General features: G+C 37.6%; 1 protein-coding gene across 10 annotated transcripts in view; it reads right to left on the bottom strand.

Moving 5' to 3' along the window:
- Positions 1 to 19,527, bottom strand: part of LOC122571801 (kinesin-like protein KIF13B) — a 162,438-nt gene that overhangs the window by 34,626 nt on the left and 108,285 nt on the right. For all 10 annotated transcript variants that reach the window (XM_043735953.1, XM_043735954.1, XM_043735963.1 and 7 more), the window contains exon 3: positions 591 to 754. In XM_043735953.1, coding sequence (XP_043591888.1) covers positions 591 to 754 — 164 coding nt within the window. The remainder of the gene's footprint in view (positions 1 to 590; positions 755 to 19,527) is intronic.

Consider the following 19,527-nt stretch of genomic DNA (forward strand, 5'->3'; position numbering starts at 1 on the left):
GTTACTCTCGTTTGTTCTATTACTACAAAATAGATCCAACGTAATTCGACAAATTAATATAAAAGAAGAAAATATGGTGCATCTATTAATTCCTTCTAAAAGACAAGAAACTTCTACGACGACTTAATATTTCGAAACTCCAAAGAAATTTCGAACGTTGCTACGTAAAGTTCGAATTAACTTTAAAATTAGTTACACCGTCGTGTATAACTTAGCCAGAGATTCGAATTCCTTCTAGCAAATCTACGTTACAGGAAACTTAGCAGATTATCTAAACATCGTATTAGATAAGATTAGGAAGCAAGAAGTTAGCTTTGCCTCGGGTTAGGTTCAGTTAAATCTATCACTATCTGATGCTACCTATAAATCCCAATTCCCTTCACTAAATCTATGTCGCCTCGCAGGAGAATCCGCTAGATTCTGTCAGATATCGCTAACGCAAATCACCAATGACAGGTACAGGGTACGAGGATTTATGTATGTACGTAGAATTTCATTTAGCAAAGCTCGACTCGATCTTTGTATCGTAAAATATATTCTGTTACGTTGGTTCTATAGTTAATCGGTATATTGATGGTACGTTGTCTCACCGGTTTGACCGTAGGCGAAAATGCAGGCGTTGTAACCTTGGAACGCATTGTCCAAAATGTCGCGACCCAGGGCGTCGAACACCACATCTTGATTCGCAAAGTTTTCCACGGCCGGGTCCAGGGAATAGAAACAATGATCGAACGCGAAGGTTTTCGGCTTGCTCCTGTAACAACACGAAAAGGTATGCCATTCGTTAGCACATTTCGCAAAAACTTACCACGAACGTGAAATTAAGCTGACATTTTTGAATTAACGTCGTTTCGACTGAAAACCGCGAGCTCAAACGTATGATCGTCGTTTAATGTTTTAAGGAAAATATGATGAAAGGAAGAAACAGAAGAGAGAAGAAAATGCCGATGCAGAGGTAGAAAAGGAAGAGATGGAGGAGGAAGTCGAAGAGGAAGAAGAAAATAATGAAGATGATAACAAACCAGAAGGAGAAGAAAGGAAAAAGGAATATTTATATGTGGAATTAGTATAAACAATTATTTATCTATTAGAATAATTATTTTCATTTGTCCAGTGTTTTTAATCAAATTTAGAATCGAATTCTCTGATAGAGATTAAATTTCCATTTTAAAAATATAGATAAACCGATGAAATTCAGTCGTTCTTTTATTAGAAGTTCAAGCAAAATAACTTTGTTTATTACAATTTATCGATTATATAATATAGCCACATTATATATTGTAGTTTATTAGAACTATTTCATCGCTTTATTTAATTGCAAATTATTTAGTATATATATATATAATACATTTTATAATCAAAATATTTGTACAGTAAAATATTGGAAATTGAATATTATAAATTCAATTTTCATTGATACGTCAAAGTATAGTTGGAAACTTCTCGTTTCTATATCTTCGATATATGTATCATAATATTTGTTCGTAAATGTAAAATAGAAAGTCCCCGGGAGGTTTCTAAAGGAACAATGACATTATTCCGATAATTACACATATTTCTCAGTATCGTATCTGTCATCGATTTACGAGCTCTTGGGACTTGGTCGATGAAAAAGTTAGTTGCGTGTCGAGGGCTGATTTGTAACCCTTTCCGATGCCAGAAACGTTTTCGGTATTAAATCCTGACGTTTCCCTCCGGGAATGAAACTGAACGTGAGCCGAGAGTGGAATCGCGTTTACGACACATTACTTCTCAACGTATTTTACCAATAATATTTGAATAATCATGAGTAATGGCAAGCAACTCGATTTTCATTAGTTACGAACGACGTTCCATTTATAAAATTAAAAAAGAAAAAACAAAATTCTCTTCCCACGAACGATCGAACAATTCGATCGTTGTACCTTTAATTTTGATTACTCGACAAAATGTCCCCAAACGCTTCGATTATTAATTAATACTTATTATTAATCCTGCTGCTATCCTCGGATTTTTATATTCTAATCTATATTGCAAGATATATATATATTTTTGTAGAAAATAAGGAAAATTTTCAATGGCTTAAGAAAATGTTCAACGTAAAATTGAAACGGCAAATCAAACGTATCAATGACAGTTCTCTCGTGTTTTGCTCAAACTTGAGATATCTTTTCATATTAAGAAGATAAGAAAGAAGATGGAAAGAAGGCAGCATATTGAAATGCTATATCAATAGTGGGAGAATTACAATTGACCCTTTAACGACCCTTTAATTGACCCTTGCACGATCTTCTCTAACGCAATTGTTTCTCAATCGTAGTATAGCAACATATTTTTCTGTAGCTCTGTAATTTTCCATATCTTACTTTCGTTTTATTTTATTAAATTCGCTTATTCCGCTTATTTCGAATTGCAGGTCGAGTACATTTTTCGAAAAAATAGAGAAAGCGGAAAATGTATTTCAATGAATGTACTTCATAAAAGATATTTCAACGTGAACTTTTTATTCATAAACAACGCACGATTTATATTTTAGAATATTCCTTTGTTTTGTTCAATGGAAATCCCGATAAAGAACGCAATCGCAAAATTGCTAATGCGTAATCATTTATTTCGAAATGCGGTGCGAGTTCATTTCCTGCGATCTACAGTTTCCTCGAACAGTCGTCGCATTAGTAGAATAAAAAACAATATGGAAATTAAACAGCGCTAGTTTACTTTCCCAGCTTTTATCTACGAACGAAAAATATTACGCAAAACATACACTTTGAGCGATTAAAATTTAATCAGTTCTACGATTCACTAATTTCGAGCGTAGTGTTTACGATCGTTTCTGATGCAGAAGGAAGACACTGGCCTGGCTAATTCTCAAAGGAAAAGAAGGAAATTGTTCGTATATTGAGTTCAGGTCTACTTAAACACATTGCAGACGAGTGGACAAACCAAGTAGAACGTATCAATATTTTTCGATCGATGAAAAAGCGGACGCTTCGACATCTCGAAACAAAGGAAGATGGACTCGCACCACTTTCAAAATCAACGGTCCATGTCCTACTTTTACTAGTTTTTGATACGCAAAATAGGTGTGAAACGCAAAGCAGGAAGCGAAAAGTAGCAAGTGTTTCTATAAATATTGGATTGGCAACTAAGCGATTGCGGATTTTGTCATTAGGTGGCATTGACAAAATCCGCAATCACTTAATTGCCAACACAATACATTTATTAGTAGAAAAATTGGTTAAAATGTTTTGTAAAAATTAGTTTAAAATGATTGGCTAATTGTACTCGTGTCTCGTACAGGCTTGTGCATTTTCGACGATCAGCTGCGCTCATTTCTTATATTGTCACGAGTGTTAAGAAACGTTTCAGAGGTAACAAGGATAAAAGCAAGTCATTTTTATGATATTTTCCTTCGACTAACTGCTGACTCTACGAGTCTAGACGTTTCTGGCGTGTAAGTAAATGACGTTGAAGTGCAGAAGCGTTGAAGTAACTCTTTTTATTTCACTTCTCCTTATCGTTTGTTGCATATGATACGAGCTCAGCGATCATCTTTTATAATGTAACCATCGTTGGTGTACAGTATGGCATCTGTCACAGCTATCAGAACGCAGAAGCAAAGAGATTTTTCTTAACGTTAGATACTTCAGGCTGACATCGCGCCTATTTTTTCCAACGAATCTCCAACATCTTCTCTGACAGATAAATAGAGCGTACGTTGTTTAAGAAGAATATTAAAAAATAATCGAATAGAAATTCGAGCTTCAATCTCTCAGGACAGATTTGCAACCAAGCGAATGAGTTTTGTTCGGAATTGATGGAGCAATTAGTTTTTCAATTATCGCGCGCGCCGGTTTAAAAAAGTTATTGAACGTTTCGTTTAAAAAAGTGGATAAACTTTAAAAAGAATCGAAATATACGAAAGAAAATTACATTTGTACTTCGAAACTATATCTACGTCCCAAGAAAATGTCTAGTTCCGTGTAACTAGTAGTTGGAGTAAAAAAAAAAATTCATGAAATTCGCTGGCTTTTGTCGTCGTCACACGAGAATCCACCCCCTCCCCCTCTAAGGGGCTAATCCCGAACGAGCAGACATAACGAAGAGAATTATGTCGCTTCGAGGTTAACAGAGATTCTCCGTTGTACGTGACGGAATAACTAGAGAAACGGCATTTTCCATCGCGCAGAAAATACGAAGGCTCGTTCCATTGGAAATGAAAACGATTTCCTCTTGTCCTGGATATATCAGAGCCACGACCCCTGTTTCAACGTCAAAAGGCTCCAGAAGTCGTTGAAAACGAGCGTCGTTCCACGCATCGGCCGGCTATCGATTTCCTGTCGCATTTTCTCCACGAGTAATCAGTTTCCATCGGTTTTTCCTGTTCCGAGAAGAAAAAAAGAAAAAAAAAAAAAAAAAACTGGAACGCTTCGACTTCCAGGCCACACCGAGTCATTACGGGGCTTGCGATTTCGGATAAAATCGTTCGTCGAGGACGAATTACAAAGACATCCTTTTCGAGACTGGCCAGAATCATTATCGACGACCATCCACGCGAAACTTTGCCGATGTTTGCGTTTTGCTTTGAAATTCCTAAGAATCTTCTTGCAGGCTGCGCCAGAAGGTCTCCTTCTTCTACTCTTTTTAAGAAACGTCCGGCTCATTCCGACGCGCATTCTATCTTCCAATTTGCGTGAAAGCTTTTGGATCGAAGCATGAAATTTTATGTATATTACTAAATTTTTCTGAAGATTTCTAAGTAAGAAGTTTCCTTGTAGCTATTCATTCTTGCCTCTCCTTTCCTCCTTCTAGGAATGTGTATGATCGATTCCGATACAAGAGTTTACTAAAGTCTTTGCTCACTTCGTCTAAAATAATTACACCTCCTTGTATTTCACGTTAACGTAATTATTAACAATCGTAATTTCTCTTTATGCGTTACACCAACCTTTGAAAATACAATAAATGCAATTTCAAAGCTCTCCTAAATCATATACGTATTATATATACTTGAATATCGAATTATATTTTATTATATTATAATTATTCTCGTATATTCCATGGTATTGTTGTATACACTCATTTTACATAATAATTTCCATCGAAACGCGATATTTTGCTGCAGCAGAGAACGCAGCAGCGTTATACGATGTAATGGAAAACAAACTTGTAGAGTAACTATTCGCTGAAACTTTTGTTTCACTTACTACTGTACCATATTTCGTGTCTTATGGCTCGATATAATTTCACTTCTTTTAATTACGATGCAAACAAGCGTACAGGTAAAAAGTACGACGAGTTATTAATTAGTTGGCAAAGTATGGCGACACAAAGCTTTGACGGGAGCATGTCAGCGATGGCGAAAAAATTGCCCGTGTAAACCGGGGTCAATATCGATCCACGCCCCCATTAAGTCCGCTCGACGACTAGCCGGAAACCTTTTGCGTTTGCCATATTCCTCTTCGTGTTTACCCGCCTCGTATTCCGCGATTTTTGCGTGGCCCTGTGTAAACTTTCGACTGGGACGTGTCCCACTAATTGTGTTTGCCTTTAATGCGGCTACTTTGAAATTGGAACGCCAACTGTTACGCAGAATGTCGAAACACGCGGGATTACGTTATATCGCAGAGACTTTCTTCTTCTCGAGTGATAGGCGGCCTTACGCATACCGTGCGATGACTCAACAAACGAATCTATCGTTTAACAGAAATAATCGCGCGTCTCGTATCGTAATAACATCGACAACGGTAATGGTAAAGCGACGAAGCTAATAGTTAACGATAACAATGAAAATATCTAGTAATTTTGTTTATAATTACAGAATTATCGAAATAATCTATAGAATTTGTTCGTGTATTTTCTACGATATCTTTTTCGTATCCTTTTCATATCGACATTCTATATATATTCTATTTGTTTATTCATTCTGTAGAGAATTGTGAATCTTAGTCACCGAAATAAATGTATAGGAATATTCACATTACACGTAGAAATGATATGAAAATAGCTTCATATTTATTTAATATGTGATTTACAAGATATTCGTGGATACCCATTGCACGTGTCTCGGCGTTCTTTTTGTCTCACCATCATTTTACCATTATGCGTACGGAACAGTTGTATTATTTTGTTCTACGAGACGCTACGCACGTACATACTCCCGCACACACTCATACTCATATATGTATGTGTCACTACTACGCGGCTAATCCAGTGTAGCACACAAAATCACATACATCTCAATACGCTCTTTATTTTGTTTTCTTATGCGCAGTATGTATGGTAGAGAATGGTTTGTTGAAATAAACGTAGCCTTGTTATGATATGTCGCTATCAGCTGCTACCAAGGCGCCACGGTGGTCATCCGTGGCCACCAATAAGATAAATATTGTCTTACATGAATTTATTATTATTTTGTCATATGTTTCGAATAATAAAAATACTCCAGTGGCGTCCTGAGCGAAACATGTGATTTCGACGTAGCAGACAAAGTGTTTAATAGACAATGGCTATGTTATCTATATAGCGATATCGAAGACGAGTTAACTGTACATTTAATTACAGTAAACCGCGTACGTATTACGCGAACAATGTTCGAAATTTTCACATTTACAGCGATATACGTACACTCTGATTATGCCAGCTTTCCGCGTTACGTCAACATCGAAACACATAAAATACCAGAAGATCGTTATTGTTAGGGTATTTGCAACAAAGCTCATAGCAGCGATCATGATTTTCACATTGTTCTTGTCGCTCCACTTTCAGTTACATTGCAGCTTACAACAACGGTTATTAATACGTGGACGTGAAGCGTAGCATTTATGGTAACGAGGTCTAACGACATCGCTACGAGCTCTTCAGTATCTAAACTAAATGAACGTTTGCCTGAGTCACCTCTCGACCTTATAATTTGGCAAACGACGTGTAACGACGACGATGCGGCTTCCCAGAGTCGTAGTTCTTACTCGATATCTCCACGAAATTTCGAGAAATCTAAGCTGGCTAAGCATAAACGAGGTTAAAAGTGATTTCTTGGGCAAATTTTTACGAGGTCGATGGACGACGAGGCGATAGTCAACGTTTTGGAAACGATCGAATCGATTTCAGAGTTCGTAAGCTGGACTCGCCTAAACGACGATCGTTCTTCGTCCCATGAATACGATAAAACTTTTTCCATCGGCCTGTAAACGTGCCAGGAGACGAGTGTCTGCCCTCAACTCTGCCAACTAGAATCGCCGATCTCGTTGCAAGCTGTAGCCATTTAACGACCCCTCGAATCCGAACAACGATTCTGCAACGACACGGCTAATTTGCATAATCGCGTGGATGGACGAGCGTGTGCATGTCCACTGGACGATTAGAAAATCGTTGCGATAGACAACTTTCGCGACGACTAAGGATAAAGCTGCAGAGCAGGCTCGTTTAAATGGGGTTGTTGGCGAAGATTCGTTTTCCAGAGCCAGTTTGGGGTGCATCGTTCTCGAGTAGATGGGACACTAGTTTTGAAATAATAGTTTTACGATATCCGAGATACGTTGATTCTTCGCAGTAATTATTCAGGACAGTGGTCTTACGTAATCGTATCGATTCTCCTGTTTCATAAATAAGCGAAATAAAGAATCGTGTTTTTTTAATAAACTTACGTAAAATTGTATAAAAACATCTATTGCAATACTTTCTTTTCTATATCTCTTACTGCATACACAAAAGAGCTTAAATACATATAAATAACAAATAAATAAATAAATTTTCGAAACAAGAAGCTGCTCTTTATTTTGCAATACTATAACTGTCTTTCTCAATCTTTCTCACTTCCATCTGTTTTTCACAAAGGCTCGCTTTATTCCAACTTCTCTCTCTCTCTCTCTCTCTCTCTCTCTCTCTCTCTCTCTCAATATACACACACATATTCTTCAAACAACATACAGTACAGCCCACCTACGGTTGTCTGAATCACTGTCTACATTACACGTATAAAACGTATCCAGGTTTCATGCGAAAATATAGAACATATCCAAAGCATAATATTTGCAACGTACAACGTACCATTCGTTTCCATTCTGTCCATAAAAATACGAATTTGCGTACGTATCCGCAGAATGCTCATCAACCGCTACAACCACCCACTCTACGTTAATTCTTTTAATAGAAGCTTCGCATTAAGCACTCTCTATCGCGCAATCTAAAAATACCACGTTCATCAAGCGAGACGTTCTCAATCCCTGATAACACACACACACACACACACACACCAATTACAAACAACACGACATTCGTCCCGAAGTCTATCAAAAATTACAATCTCCAGCTACATCCATCCTTCGTCAAAAAAGAAAAAGAGAAACACCCTCTCACAACTAATGAACACCCCTTCGACTTACCACCAGCGAAGCAAACACACCTTTCCATGTACAACACGCACAACACGGAAATAAACCTGCCCTTTTTCCCTTCCGAGAAGTCCTCTGCGAAGCAAACTCTTGTCCGTCGTTAACAACGCGACGAGGACAACGCCTGGCCGTTCACCTCGTTTCGAGAATCGTGTCGAAAGGGAAGAAAGAAAAAATGGTGGGGATCACGGAAACAACACTTGGCACACGCGAATTGGGCCGACATCGCGTCACAGAAACAGACGGAGAGATTCGTTTTCGCGTTTTGTAGCACGTTACGGGGACACGGTGCGCAAAAGGCGACGTAGGCCGCTCGATAGTCCCTGTTTTAATCGAGAGCCGAGCCTCTCGAGCTGGCCGGCTGGCCATCGCGTGACAAAGTCCCTTTCGACGTGGATCTACCGGGTGTACGGGAAATGGCGCATCTTCTCGATGGAAAATTCTACGAGCCAGAACGTGGGCTATATCGTCCATGGATCGCGGAGCATTTGCGATCGAATAGGAACTTGCAGAATAAGGGCCAGTATGATTAGCACAGTTTAAAGAAAGGCTAGTCTTGGTATTAGGTCGTCCGAAAAGTTTCTTTCGTTTTATAAGGAAATAATAGACACATAATGTTTTTTGTTTTATATTAGTGTATTGAATTATGCACGAACACAATAATAGAAATATAACGAAATGGATCATACCTAATTCAATAAAATAATATGAAACAGAAATTCTTGTTCATCTATTATCACCTTAGGAAACGAAAGAAACTTTTCGGACAACCCAATACTTACGCGACAGAGGATTTCTAGCTATACGGTTGATATACATACAGTCGACGTGAAAATTTAAACTGATCGTCTATTTATAATTATAATATTCTTGTCAAATGAAGTAACGTTCTCAAAGTAAAATTACACGGCGAAATTATTATAATAACACGATTTTTTAATACCTCAAGCCTTTTAAACTTTCGTCTCTTCGTATTGTACTGTACGTTTCGGTGGTACGATTGGCGGACACGCGAACTTTCGTGTAACAAGAAACATACGTCATACGTGTTACAGATGTACAGGCGTTAATAAGATGTTGATAAAAAATGAATTCCCTTTTTCGAAGGTCATGGTTCTATTTATATATATATATATATATATATATATATATATATATATCTACATACACTATTAAACAAAATAATGGAAACACGTTACACGTATATACGTCATATATATGTAAATGACATATAACAGCTGTTTCCATCATCTTATATTAGGTTGTCCGAATCTAATATATTTATACAACATTTGTATAATTTGTATCGTAACATTTATACAAATATGAAACGTAATCTGTCGAACGTTGTGATCTTTACTTTGATAGAACAAGATGGATCATACGTAATTCGATAAAATAATATAAAATGTTGTGCATCCATTATTTCCTCATAAAACGAAAGAAACTTTTCGGACGACCTAACAGAGTTTTATCTACTATTTAATACGTAAAATAATACATATTTTGTTGCATATACGCAATCATACATATTGTATATACATAATCTATTATTTAATAACAGAGAAAATCCTGTTGTACGTCATATACGTACACGATGTATAAGATTTTTCTATTCCATTATTTTGTTCCACCCTTGTACACAGTTATATATAGATACACGACCTTCCAAAAACTGAATACATTTTTTATTAACACCTTTTCTACATACGTAGAAATACAGGCTCCTTGGTGTACATGTAGGTGAGCTGTAACGACCTTCGACACGCAAACCTCTGCGGTGGTCAGACCGTCAGTAGTAGAGGTATACAGGTGGTCAGGCAATGGAACTGGGTTATAACGGTTGGCATAAATGCACGAGTTCGGGGCTGACGTTTAGCAAACTACGATTCGGAGATTCGGTACTGCAGCTTGGATTTTTACGGCCGTTCCTATTCTCTGCCAAACTTTCCAAGTGGTTCAGAAATTTATTTTTAGAATATCTTCGTCGAAGTAGGTGAAAGAGGATAGTTTATTTTCTACACAGTAACGCGCAAGATTTTTGTTCGCTGATTTGTTATAGATATCGTTAATTGTACGTTCGACGGAGAACTACTGACAAATGGTTACCATTTAAATAAATTAACTTGAATGAAAGTTGTTTAATATTTCGAAATTCTCATTTATTCTCGAACGTCGAAATAGCTTACAATTTCTCGATGTAAAATGATATTGAATGCTAGTTTCGTTGAAGTCTGATGATTCTTTGGAATTATCGAATATTGGATGGAAATTGTCTGTAGCCTAGGAAAACGTTAATTAGAATTGCCTATTAATCTACGTTACGATTTTTATTTGAAAAAAGGAACCACAGACTCCGCTTTGTCGAGGCATAAAATTGAACGGGAGAAATTGCGGATCATGTTACGTTTAATACGCTTTACATTTCGAGGCGTGTAGAAGCAAGGAAATAGCCGATCTTCAAGGGATTTCTCTCTTCAAACGTTCGACGCTTCCAACGTTTGCACAGTCTTCAAAATAAATAGTCGGGAAAGTGATCGAAGCTTCGAGTAACTATAACGTGCACCAAGTTTCCAACCTGTGATCGTAACTGCAAATATACTCACACATATACGATGTCATCCGCAGGATATAAGGGACGAAGAAAAGCATCGAAGAAAAGAAAAACAAGTTGGATGGTGTAAAATCAAATTTGATATGTAAATTTCTGCGAGCAGGAAGGTCAGTTTTAAAATACAATACAAGCATCCGTAAAAGCTTTCACCTAATCTACAGGATATTTAACGATTTTAAGACTACACAGTCTCGCCATAAAATTAGCGTATTGTACGATAAGAAAGACTAAAAGGGTTGTTTAACACCAGAATTATTAAACCAGTTAAAACGATCGATAGGAGATCTCTGGTATTTCCAACATCAAAAGGATCTACATGTTCGTAACAATATCACTTACCATCGTCGTTAATTTCCATTTCATTCGAACAAAAGTATGATCGCTTGTACATCTTCGTCTTCGTGTGTATCGCTTTAATAACTTTATTTATTTAAATTAATTCGATATTTGTATAAAATTCCAGCTAGTTGAACATAGGATCGCAGGAGAAATTATGCGACAATATCGTCTAATATTTGCCGCTATACTTTCTCATGTAGAAGCTTTCATTTTCCAAATCATCTACAATGGGATTTCATTGCACGCGGCAAGAACAGGAGGCTTCTATTTTTCATTTCGTACAGACAAGCGAGATATATCGGACTCAGACCGCTGAATCGGACCTCTGAAACGAATTATTCACGATCGAAGCTAGGCTGGACGAGTCTCGAGGGGAAGGATGCAGATCGGTGAAAGCAGAAGGGACAGCGCTGCAGGCGGCGGATGTTCACGGGGAACACTGAATCAGGCCTTTAACGAAGGTAAACTTAATTAAGGTAGTTGTCGCTGGTACAGCACAGGCTGCGTGGGTCGAGCCAATAAATCGAGGATTTCGCTTCATAGTAATATACCGATGCGATGCATTGACCAGTCGGCCAGGGCAACTTGAAATTCACTCTGCTCTGCCAACCGTTTCACGTCGAATCGTTTCATTTCAATGTCACTGTACATTCGCCCTTTTAGTTGGGAATTACGTTGAAAATGTCTGTAAGTGGGTTTACAGTGGCTACAAAAAAATATTTTCTTTTATGTCATTTATTATTTATTTATTTATTGCCGCGTCGATCGATGCTCTTTGAAAAGCTCTCCGTTATTCCTGATGACTGTCATCGGTCTTTTAGTGCACCTGCATCCGTTACATTATCTTAATAAACGATTTAAGCGGATAAACATGTTTCTTCCTTATTGTTGAGGTTATTAGATGTGAGAGACGCGTGGATAAATTATAAGGTAAAAAAATATATTTTAAATACACAAGTGAAAGTACAAGTTTTGTACAAATTTTGTTACCCTATAACTGAAAACCCCGAAGCCAATGTCGCCTGTCGACTGTTTATGGTCTGCCTTCGTCCCAGTCTTTTGTTTATACGCTGTCGATGGTTTCAGTGCTTTAGAAAGCTAAAAACAGCAGATGTAGAGTTTTCTTAGAAGTGGTGACCTTCAATACTTATTACGTGTTAAGATGTTTCTCGTTTCTTCTTTTAGTAGTAGTTCCAACGTTAATTAATTAACGACGCGTCTATAAGTAATTATATAGATACTTATCGCTCACATTGTATACGTTTTTCGTATAGGGACACCACGCGAAATAATCAATTCTGAATATTTAAAACGCTTGCACGTTGTTAACCGTACGACCAATGACAGGATAAAATGGCATCGCGAAATTTCTTGGATGAACCAGGACGAAAGGAAGCTTAAAAAAGCTTTACTCAGTCACGTGAAACTTGTTAGTATAGAAGAGCCATGATATTGTTTAGTTCCGGTAAAACAAGCCTGTATAACGTGATGCTAATACGTGTAGATTGAAATTTGATAATAAAATTTAACCGCTCATAAAACTTAAACAACTATATTACACGAAGAAGGAAAAATGAAATATCATACTACATAATTCTACGTAATTTATGTAATCCATCTTATCCTATTTTCTGAAGAAAAAAAAGGTTTGAGAGAATTCTAACATTAACATAATGTCGTAGTTAGCGTGATATTGCGGTTAAATTATAATACAATTTGAGTATAAATTCTCTGAAGAGTACCTTGAACATAAATATTCTTAACATTTCTTATTATGTTAATTTCGCGTTCCAATCTTTTTTTAACATATCAAGGATATATTTCTATATTTTTCTCATACTTGGTCCCTATTTTTACATAATTTGCCAAGGACGCTCACGCTATTTTCTTCGCGCAGAACACAATTGCACGGCGCGTGGAAGCGAGAATCGGCTGTTAATCGCAAATTGTCGCGTGATTCGGGAGAATACAACAAGCGCAACGATTCCTTTTTTTTTTAAAACGCTGACTACCATGGGGGTCACCGGTGACCGCCACTCGATTTGGCTATAGCGACGTGAAGGCCACCGGTGACCGGCGACGCAGCAAATATTAAAAGTGCATAGCACGATTGTTTGAAAAAAGGACAATAATAATAATAGTAATAATAATAGTAATAATAATAGTAATAATTGTCTACAACGCCGTGGGGGTGACCGGTGGCCCTCGCCACGAAAAATGCTTCAAGCTTGATTTTATAACTCATTTTATTTGCTGCAAATAATATTTCAACATAATATGCACCGCACAATGAAAAGTTCACACCGGCGACTTGGACAAACCATGGAAAATTCATCTGGCAGTCAACGTGTTAAATATGAAACATCAGATAATACGTACCACGAGCAGAGATTGAAAAGATCGTGCAGAAAAGGTCACAATTTGTAGCACGAGGAACGTTTTCACAGTCGTAAATAACAATTTCAAGATTCTTGGTTAAATCGCGATCGTATTGTTTTATGACCAGTCGCGGACTGACTGCGACGAACGGAACGATAATAATGTCCCTGAAAAATGTTTCCATCGACCGACGTCATGGTTACGATACCAACTTCCACGTTCATTCCTTATTCATAAGAATTTGAAACATTAAAAACCGACTGCTGTTTGTTTCGCTTTACGGTATGACGTCGGCTAGACCAGACGAAACATCTTCGAACTCGTCGTTTATATTACATGGCGTTTCTTTGGAAGTTAGAGCGGTCATTCTCGTGCCGCATTCCTCGTATGAGACGTTGGCAATCGCCACGAGGGAATATGATCGTTTGCGCGTCGAAAAATTATTTATGAAACCATATAGCGATTTTTAAACGAGATCCGACGAATCAAAAATGCAGAAAAGCGAAGAAAAGTTTTTAGTTCAAAGAAGATAGCAATGTTTGATTTGTCTCGGTTTGATTTATTATTGTTAAAACTACTTAGAATTATAAATTTTTATCAGAAATTAAATATCATTTCTACAGAAAAATATGACGTCGTCGCTTCTTGCAACAAGCCACAGAAATTATTCTAGTGGATGGTTATGTTTTTCAATAAAATGATAATAATAATAATATTAAAATAATCGTTTTTCAATTATTATCAAGCTGTTTAAACATCTAATTCTCGACTCTGAACCAATGTGAATAATTCAAAAAAGATTTAAACAGTTTAGTGAGACTGTTATTTATTCAAAGCTGTTTTGCAACTTTCGTTTCGCCGTTTATTTATTCATCGCTCGCTTATGAACGCGCAACTACGATTAAACAATTTTAGAAAGCGACTTGTTGTGTTTCCATTTAATCTATCTCTCGTTGTTTCGTCCACAGTTCATTCCTGCGAGATGTGAAACTTGATTCTTACAAAGTATTGATTACTCTGAACGCAGAAAGTCGTGGAAAATTATTACGTTTTTCCAACAGAGAATTTTTCTATCTTTTCTATTTTAGTAGCTTCGCCGTATTTTCGAGCTGTTAGTTTTAGTAATTTTGGAAGCTGCGTGGCTGCCGATTTCTTTTATGCTAAGAATACGTGACGCGGGAAATTGTACAAAATTCGTCTCGTGCAATTTCGTTTGAAATTTATTTTCCCACACGTACGTGTACGCCATTTGCTTTAAACGACAGCAAAATACAACTTCGTTCATCGAATACGAAATTACGAAAATAATTTTCCATTGATTTCACCAATTATCTCGATGGACAGTTTTTAAAACGTTCCTCGAAAACGTAACGAAGCTGCAAAATTAATTTGATATTACGTATCTGTTCGTTGCGCTTCTGTATCTTCCATTGGCACCGCCGTTGTATCGAAATCGAACGACCTTTTTTCTTTATCGCAATTGTCGGTTTCGAGATTTGTTGAAAAACTCGTTAAAAATAATTATTGAGAGTCGCCTCGACTCGACTCGTGACCCGACGAAATTAAACGGAAGATTGTAAATATTTCAGCCCAAGGCGGAAATAAAGAAGTTGCACGAACAGTTGGTTATACGAGCGCGTAATAAGAGAAACGCAATGAATATTTTTGCGAGAGATGGTTCGGTTGTAAATGCGGCGCACGCGATGAAATATAAAACGAACGAGCGACGTAAACGCTGCACAATGCCGTGCTTTGCGACCAACTGCTTTCGCAATTTTGCTCTGATTAATTTTTACGCCAGCAAAACGATCCTGTCTATCTTATCACGAGTAATTTCGGTTAATTTCTCCTGTAAGCAGATAATCGCGTATTTTCTCCGAGAGTCACGGTCCTCCTAAAATTATTACGTCGTTCATCTCAAGAATGATTAAAAATTATCATACTCGTGACCAGGCTTCTTGTCGATGGTCAAGGCCGCAGTTTCATTTCTCCATACCCTAGGAACAACTTTGTCACGAGACTCGATCAAGTTGGAAAGTCAAGTTGGAAAATGTTGCCGCATGGAGAGCGAGAGGATCTCGCGTGTAACGCAACTTGCGCAAAAGTCTCGCGTCAGTGGCTCTATTCGTCATCTTCTAAATTCTAAATAATATCTTCTAAATAATATTGCCGCGTCTTCTAAATTCGTCGCTTTCTACGAAACAGCACCCGAAAAGGAAGCTTTTTATCGCGAACAACTGCCATTCTTTCGGTAACAATGCAAAATCACGAAAGTAATCGCGTTGTTTGAGAAGCAGGAACGCGAATGTGCGCGCACGTTGCTCTCGCTTAACCAGTTTAGCTGTTGCGATCTCCTTGAAAACCGCGTGCCTAAACTGTGTCGCTAAAGGTGAGCGACGACGACGAGTATACTCGTGAAACGCAGAGCACGCGTGCCTGTTGTAATATGGAATTCGGTTGTAAACAAACGACTGTTTTATTCGTGAATTTTATTACTACGATTTACTGCAATCAATAAATTACAGTTTAAGCTACAAATTGTAACCTTTTTTTAGTATAACGAATATACGAGTTACGAAGAGAAAATACTACCATTTTTTCATGATGAGTGTACTCGCGAAAAACAGCCAACTGGTTAATTGTTCGTGCCAGGACGCAAGGGAACCGCGTGCGCTTGCGATTGGTTATAGGAACAAATAATATAAACGAGACACGGGAAATAGTTTTGTGTATCTTTCGTTGATGTGTATCTCGTTACCGCCAGGTTCCATCGTTAACGAACACACCAGCGGAGAAGAATATCGGGCAAATGGCACTTGGCGAACTCGAAAACACTCGACGAAACGTATTTGTTCTGTTTGTCGTAGAATTCCGTGCCGAAATGGAAATATCGGTCGCGGATATCGATACTTTATCGTGGAATAGGATAACTCGTTAAGCGGGCTCGTTCTTCAACTAGAAACTCTTGTAATCACGAAGTCGAAATTTAATAGAAAGGAATTGCCTTGGATGAGAATTTTGCAAACGTAGACAGGCGATAGAATTTATTTTCGATAAAAAAGCAAACGCGTAAAGAAAGGGAAAGAAATACCGAATTCTTAAACAGAGAAATCATCGCGTTCGAGGGATCGTTGATCCAGACGTTTCGAGCTGACTCGTTCGTTCCTATTCAGAAGTCGAGAAAATTAGTGAGAATTTTAGCGAAGCTTTGTCACGTTTTAGTGACACGCGATATTTAGTTAATTGATTTATTATTGTATCGAGTCAACCTTCTATCGTACGTTTATTTCTAAAATTCTTTCATGTTCCAAGTATTCCGATTATTTTCCATTAAAGGTTTCCTGATCGAACGAGAAGTTACATTAATCTTCTATCGGTTTCGGTAGAACGCACATTGAAATTTCTTCGACTTTCGATTTTTATAAACTCGTTGTGAAAAGCTTCTCGATTAACCTCGATTAACCTCGATTAACCCAAGTAAAATCCCGTCAAATCCAAATTATCTCGCATCGATCGTCGACAAGAGAAACAGCAACTCATCCGAACGCTACCGACGTAGCAAAATTAATCTCCCGCATAACGCTTACGAGCTAGTTTGAGATTTACGAGGTTTTACAGCTCGCCAAATCACAGAGATCGCTGTTATCATCGACAACGGCTGTTGTATTACGTTACTCGCTAGTCTTTGTACCTAAACGTCTCGAAGACAGGAGAAGCTTCGTTGAAAACATGAGAAAACGACGATAAAAGAAGGACGTCGTGTGCAACTGAAATCTACTCTGGACGCAAGCCTGACGTTAGGGGCACGTTAATTGAACGGTCAATTATGGCATGGTAATTAAATCATCAGAGATCGCTGGCTGATCTCGCCTTTCGTATCTCATTTGTAAATTTGCTCGCCGGATAGAAATAACCGGTAATTTAATCGATAAACCGAGGATAAGCGTGGACCTTCTTTCTCTCTTTTCTATTTTTTTTCTTTTTTTTTTCAAAAGTACGATTATAGACGCGAGGAGAAAGCGCGAGATATTTTTTTTTGTAAAACATTTTCCTCGTTAATTCTACCTTTCCTCTCTTCGCCGTCCCTTTCCTCTGTTTCTGTTTTCCATGGCAAAGAACGTGGATTGGAAAGAAGGCGACAATTTTGACAAAAGCGATTCGATCACGATGTTTAATTTAATTTCGTTTTTCACAGAGATTGAACCTGTTTGTGAAAGATGTTTCGCGTTGCTGTGATACGCAGAACACGGTGGTACGTATTTCGCGTATGTTCTTAAACGTAAATACGCAAGACGTACGCGAAACATGTAAAATATACGTAGCTTTATAGTAATCATTTAGCGGATGACCTTGCTCATTAAATAAATTTTCCACTTGAAATTTCTTCTTCTTCTTCGGTTTGCAAATTATTTGACACGCTTACTCCACGACGAAGAAGTACAACAAGAACAGTTTCTGTTCTGTTGCTAATTCTATCGCACTCGATGAACGTGAAATATTATCTCGACAAGACGGGGCCCTAAGTATACTACAAAAGTAGGAAAAACCTGGCTCGAAGGTCAAACGTTTTCCGTAATGAAGTGGTCAGTACAAAAAATATGATATTCGATCGAGAATTTGTGGTCGATTGTGAAAAAAAGCTGGCAAAGTATAAGCTTTATGGGTTCACGAGTTCACCCACCCTCCTCCGTGAACGAATAAACGAGAGGGAGCTTGTGATGTATGCATTCTCGGGTCCAGGGCCCCCTCTTAATATTAATTTTGAAAACTTAGTTCAACGAGCATAATTAAAATGCGAGATTATAAACTTTGTTCCAAATCCATACTTTTGTAAAATATTATGTATATTGGGATTAATATGCGGGTACATATCATGGACATATCCATCGAATAAATTATGTATATGATAAGAGAATGATGTAAATAGTGCCATAACAGCCCATTAAAGAAAATCAGAATAATTTAAGCTCCTGTGTGCGTCGCGGATTGGGATGTTTAAGCTCGCACATCCGCACGCATGGCATTAACGTGATTTTCAACCGGAAAAGATGTTAATCATCAATGATACATGTGTGTTCATCGTGTTAAAAACACGAGTTTGTCCGAGGAAAAGCGTAAACACACTCTACTTGTGTAATAAAAGAGAAGAACGTATGCTTTATCTACTAGAATTGTTTTGGGAATATTAACACGTTCTATTCTTAAATTCTTTTGTTTTTCGCGCTTCTACTGATAACCTTAGGGTATAAATGTGTTAAGGTTAATAAAACTTAATTAATACCTCGTTTTGCAACACTAAGTTTTATTAACCTTCGCACAGTTATCTACACTCTAAGGCTATCGGTAGAAAGCAGGAAATACAAAAGAATTTAAGAATGGAACGTATTAATATTCCCAAAACAATCCTACTAGATGAAGCAGGACATGGCTCGGTGTGTCGCTCATGGCAGTTCCGTTCATGGCCTGGCGTCCGTAGCTACGTAGCTCTGTGAATTATATTCCAAGCTTTTATTCCCTGCGAATGTTTGGTCTTTTATCGATAATTCGATCATTTTATTCGTCGATAATTTTAATCGTTTCGCGGTTAAACTAAATGTTAATACATATATATATATGTTACCGTTAATCACGTTAAAAAATCACGTTATTGTGAAATACACAAAGAAATTAAATAAATTTTCTTTCGTCCTCCGGGACTATCTGGTATCGTCCGGTTGCATTTGCTGTTGAGTACAGCCATATGCTTTCATTTTTTAATTTTATTAACGACAGGGCAAACCGTTGCTATCAGAACGGGAAATATCCTCGTTTCTTCATGACAAG

This window comes from Bombus pyrosoma, linkage group LG10, assembly GCF_014825855.1.
Source record: "Bombus pyrosoma isolate SC7728 linkage group LG10, ASM1482585v1, whole genome shotgun sequence".
In the NCBI taxonomy this organism is placed as follows: domain Eukaryota; kingdom Metazoa; phylum Arthropoda; class Insecta; order Hymenoptera; family Apidae; genus Bombus; species Bombus pyrosoma.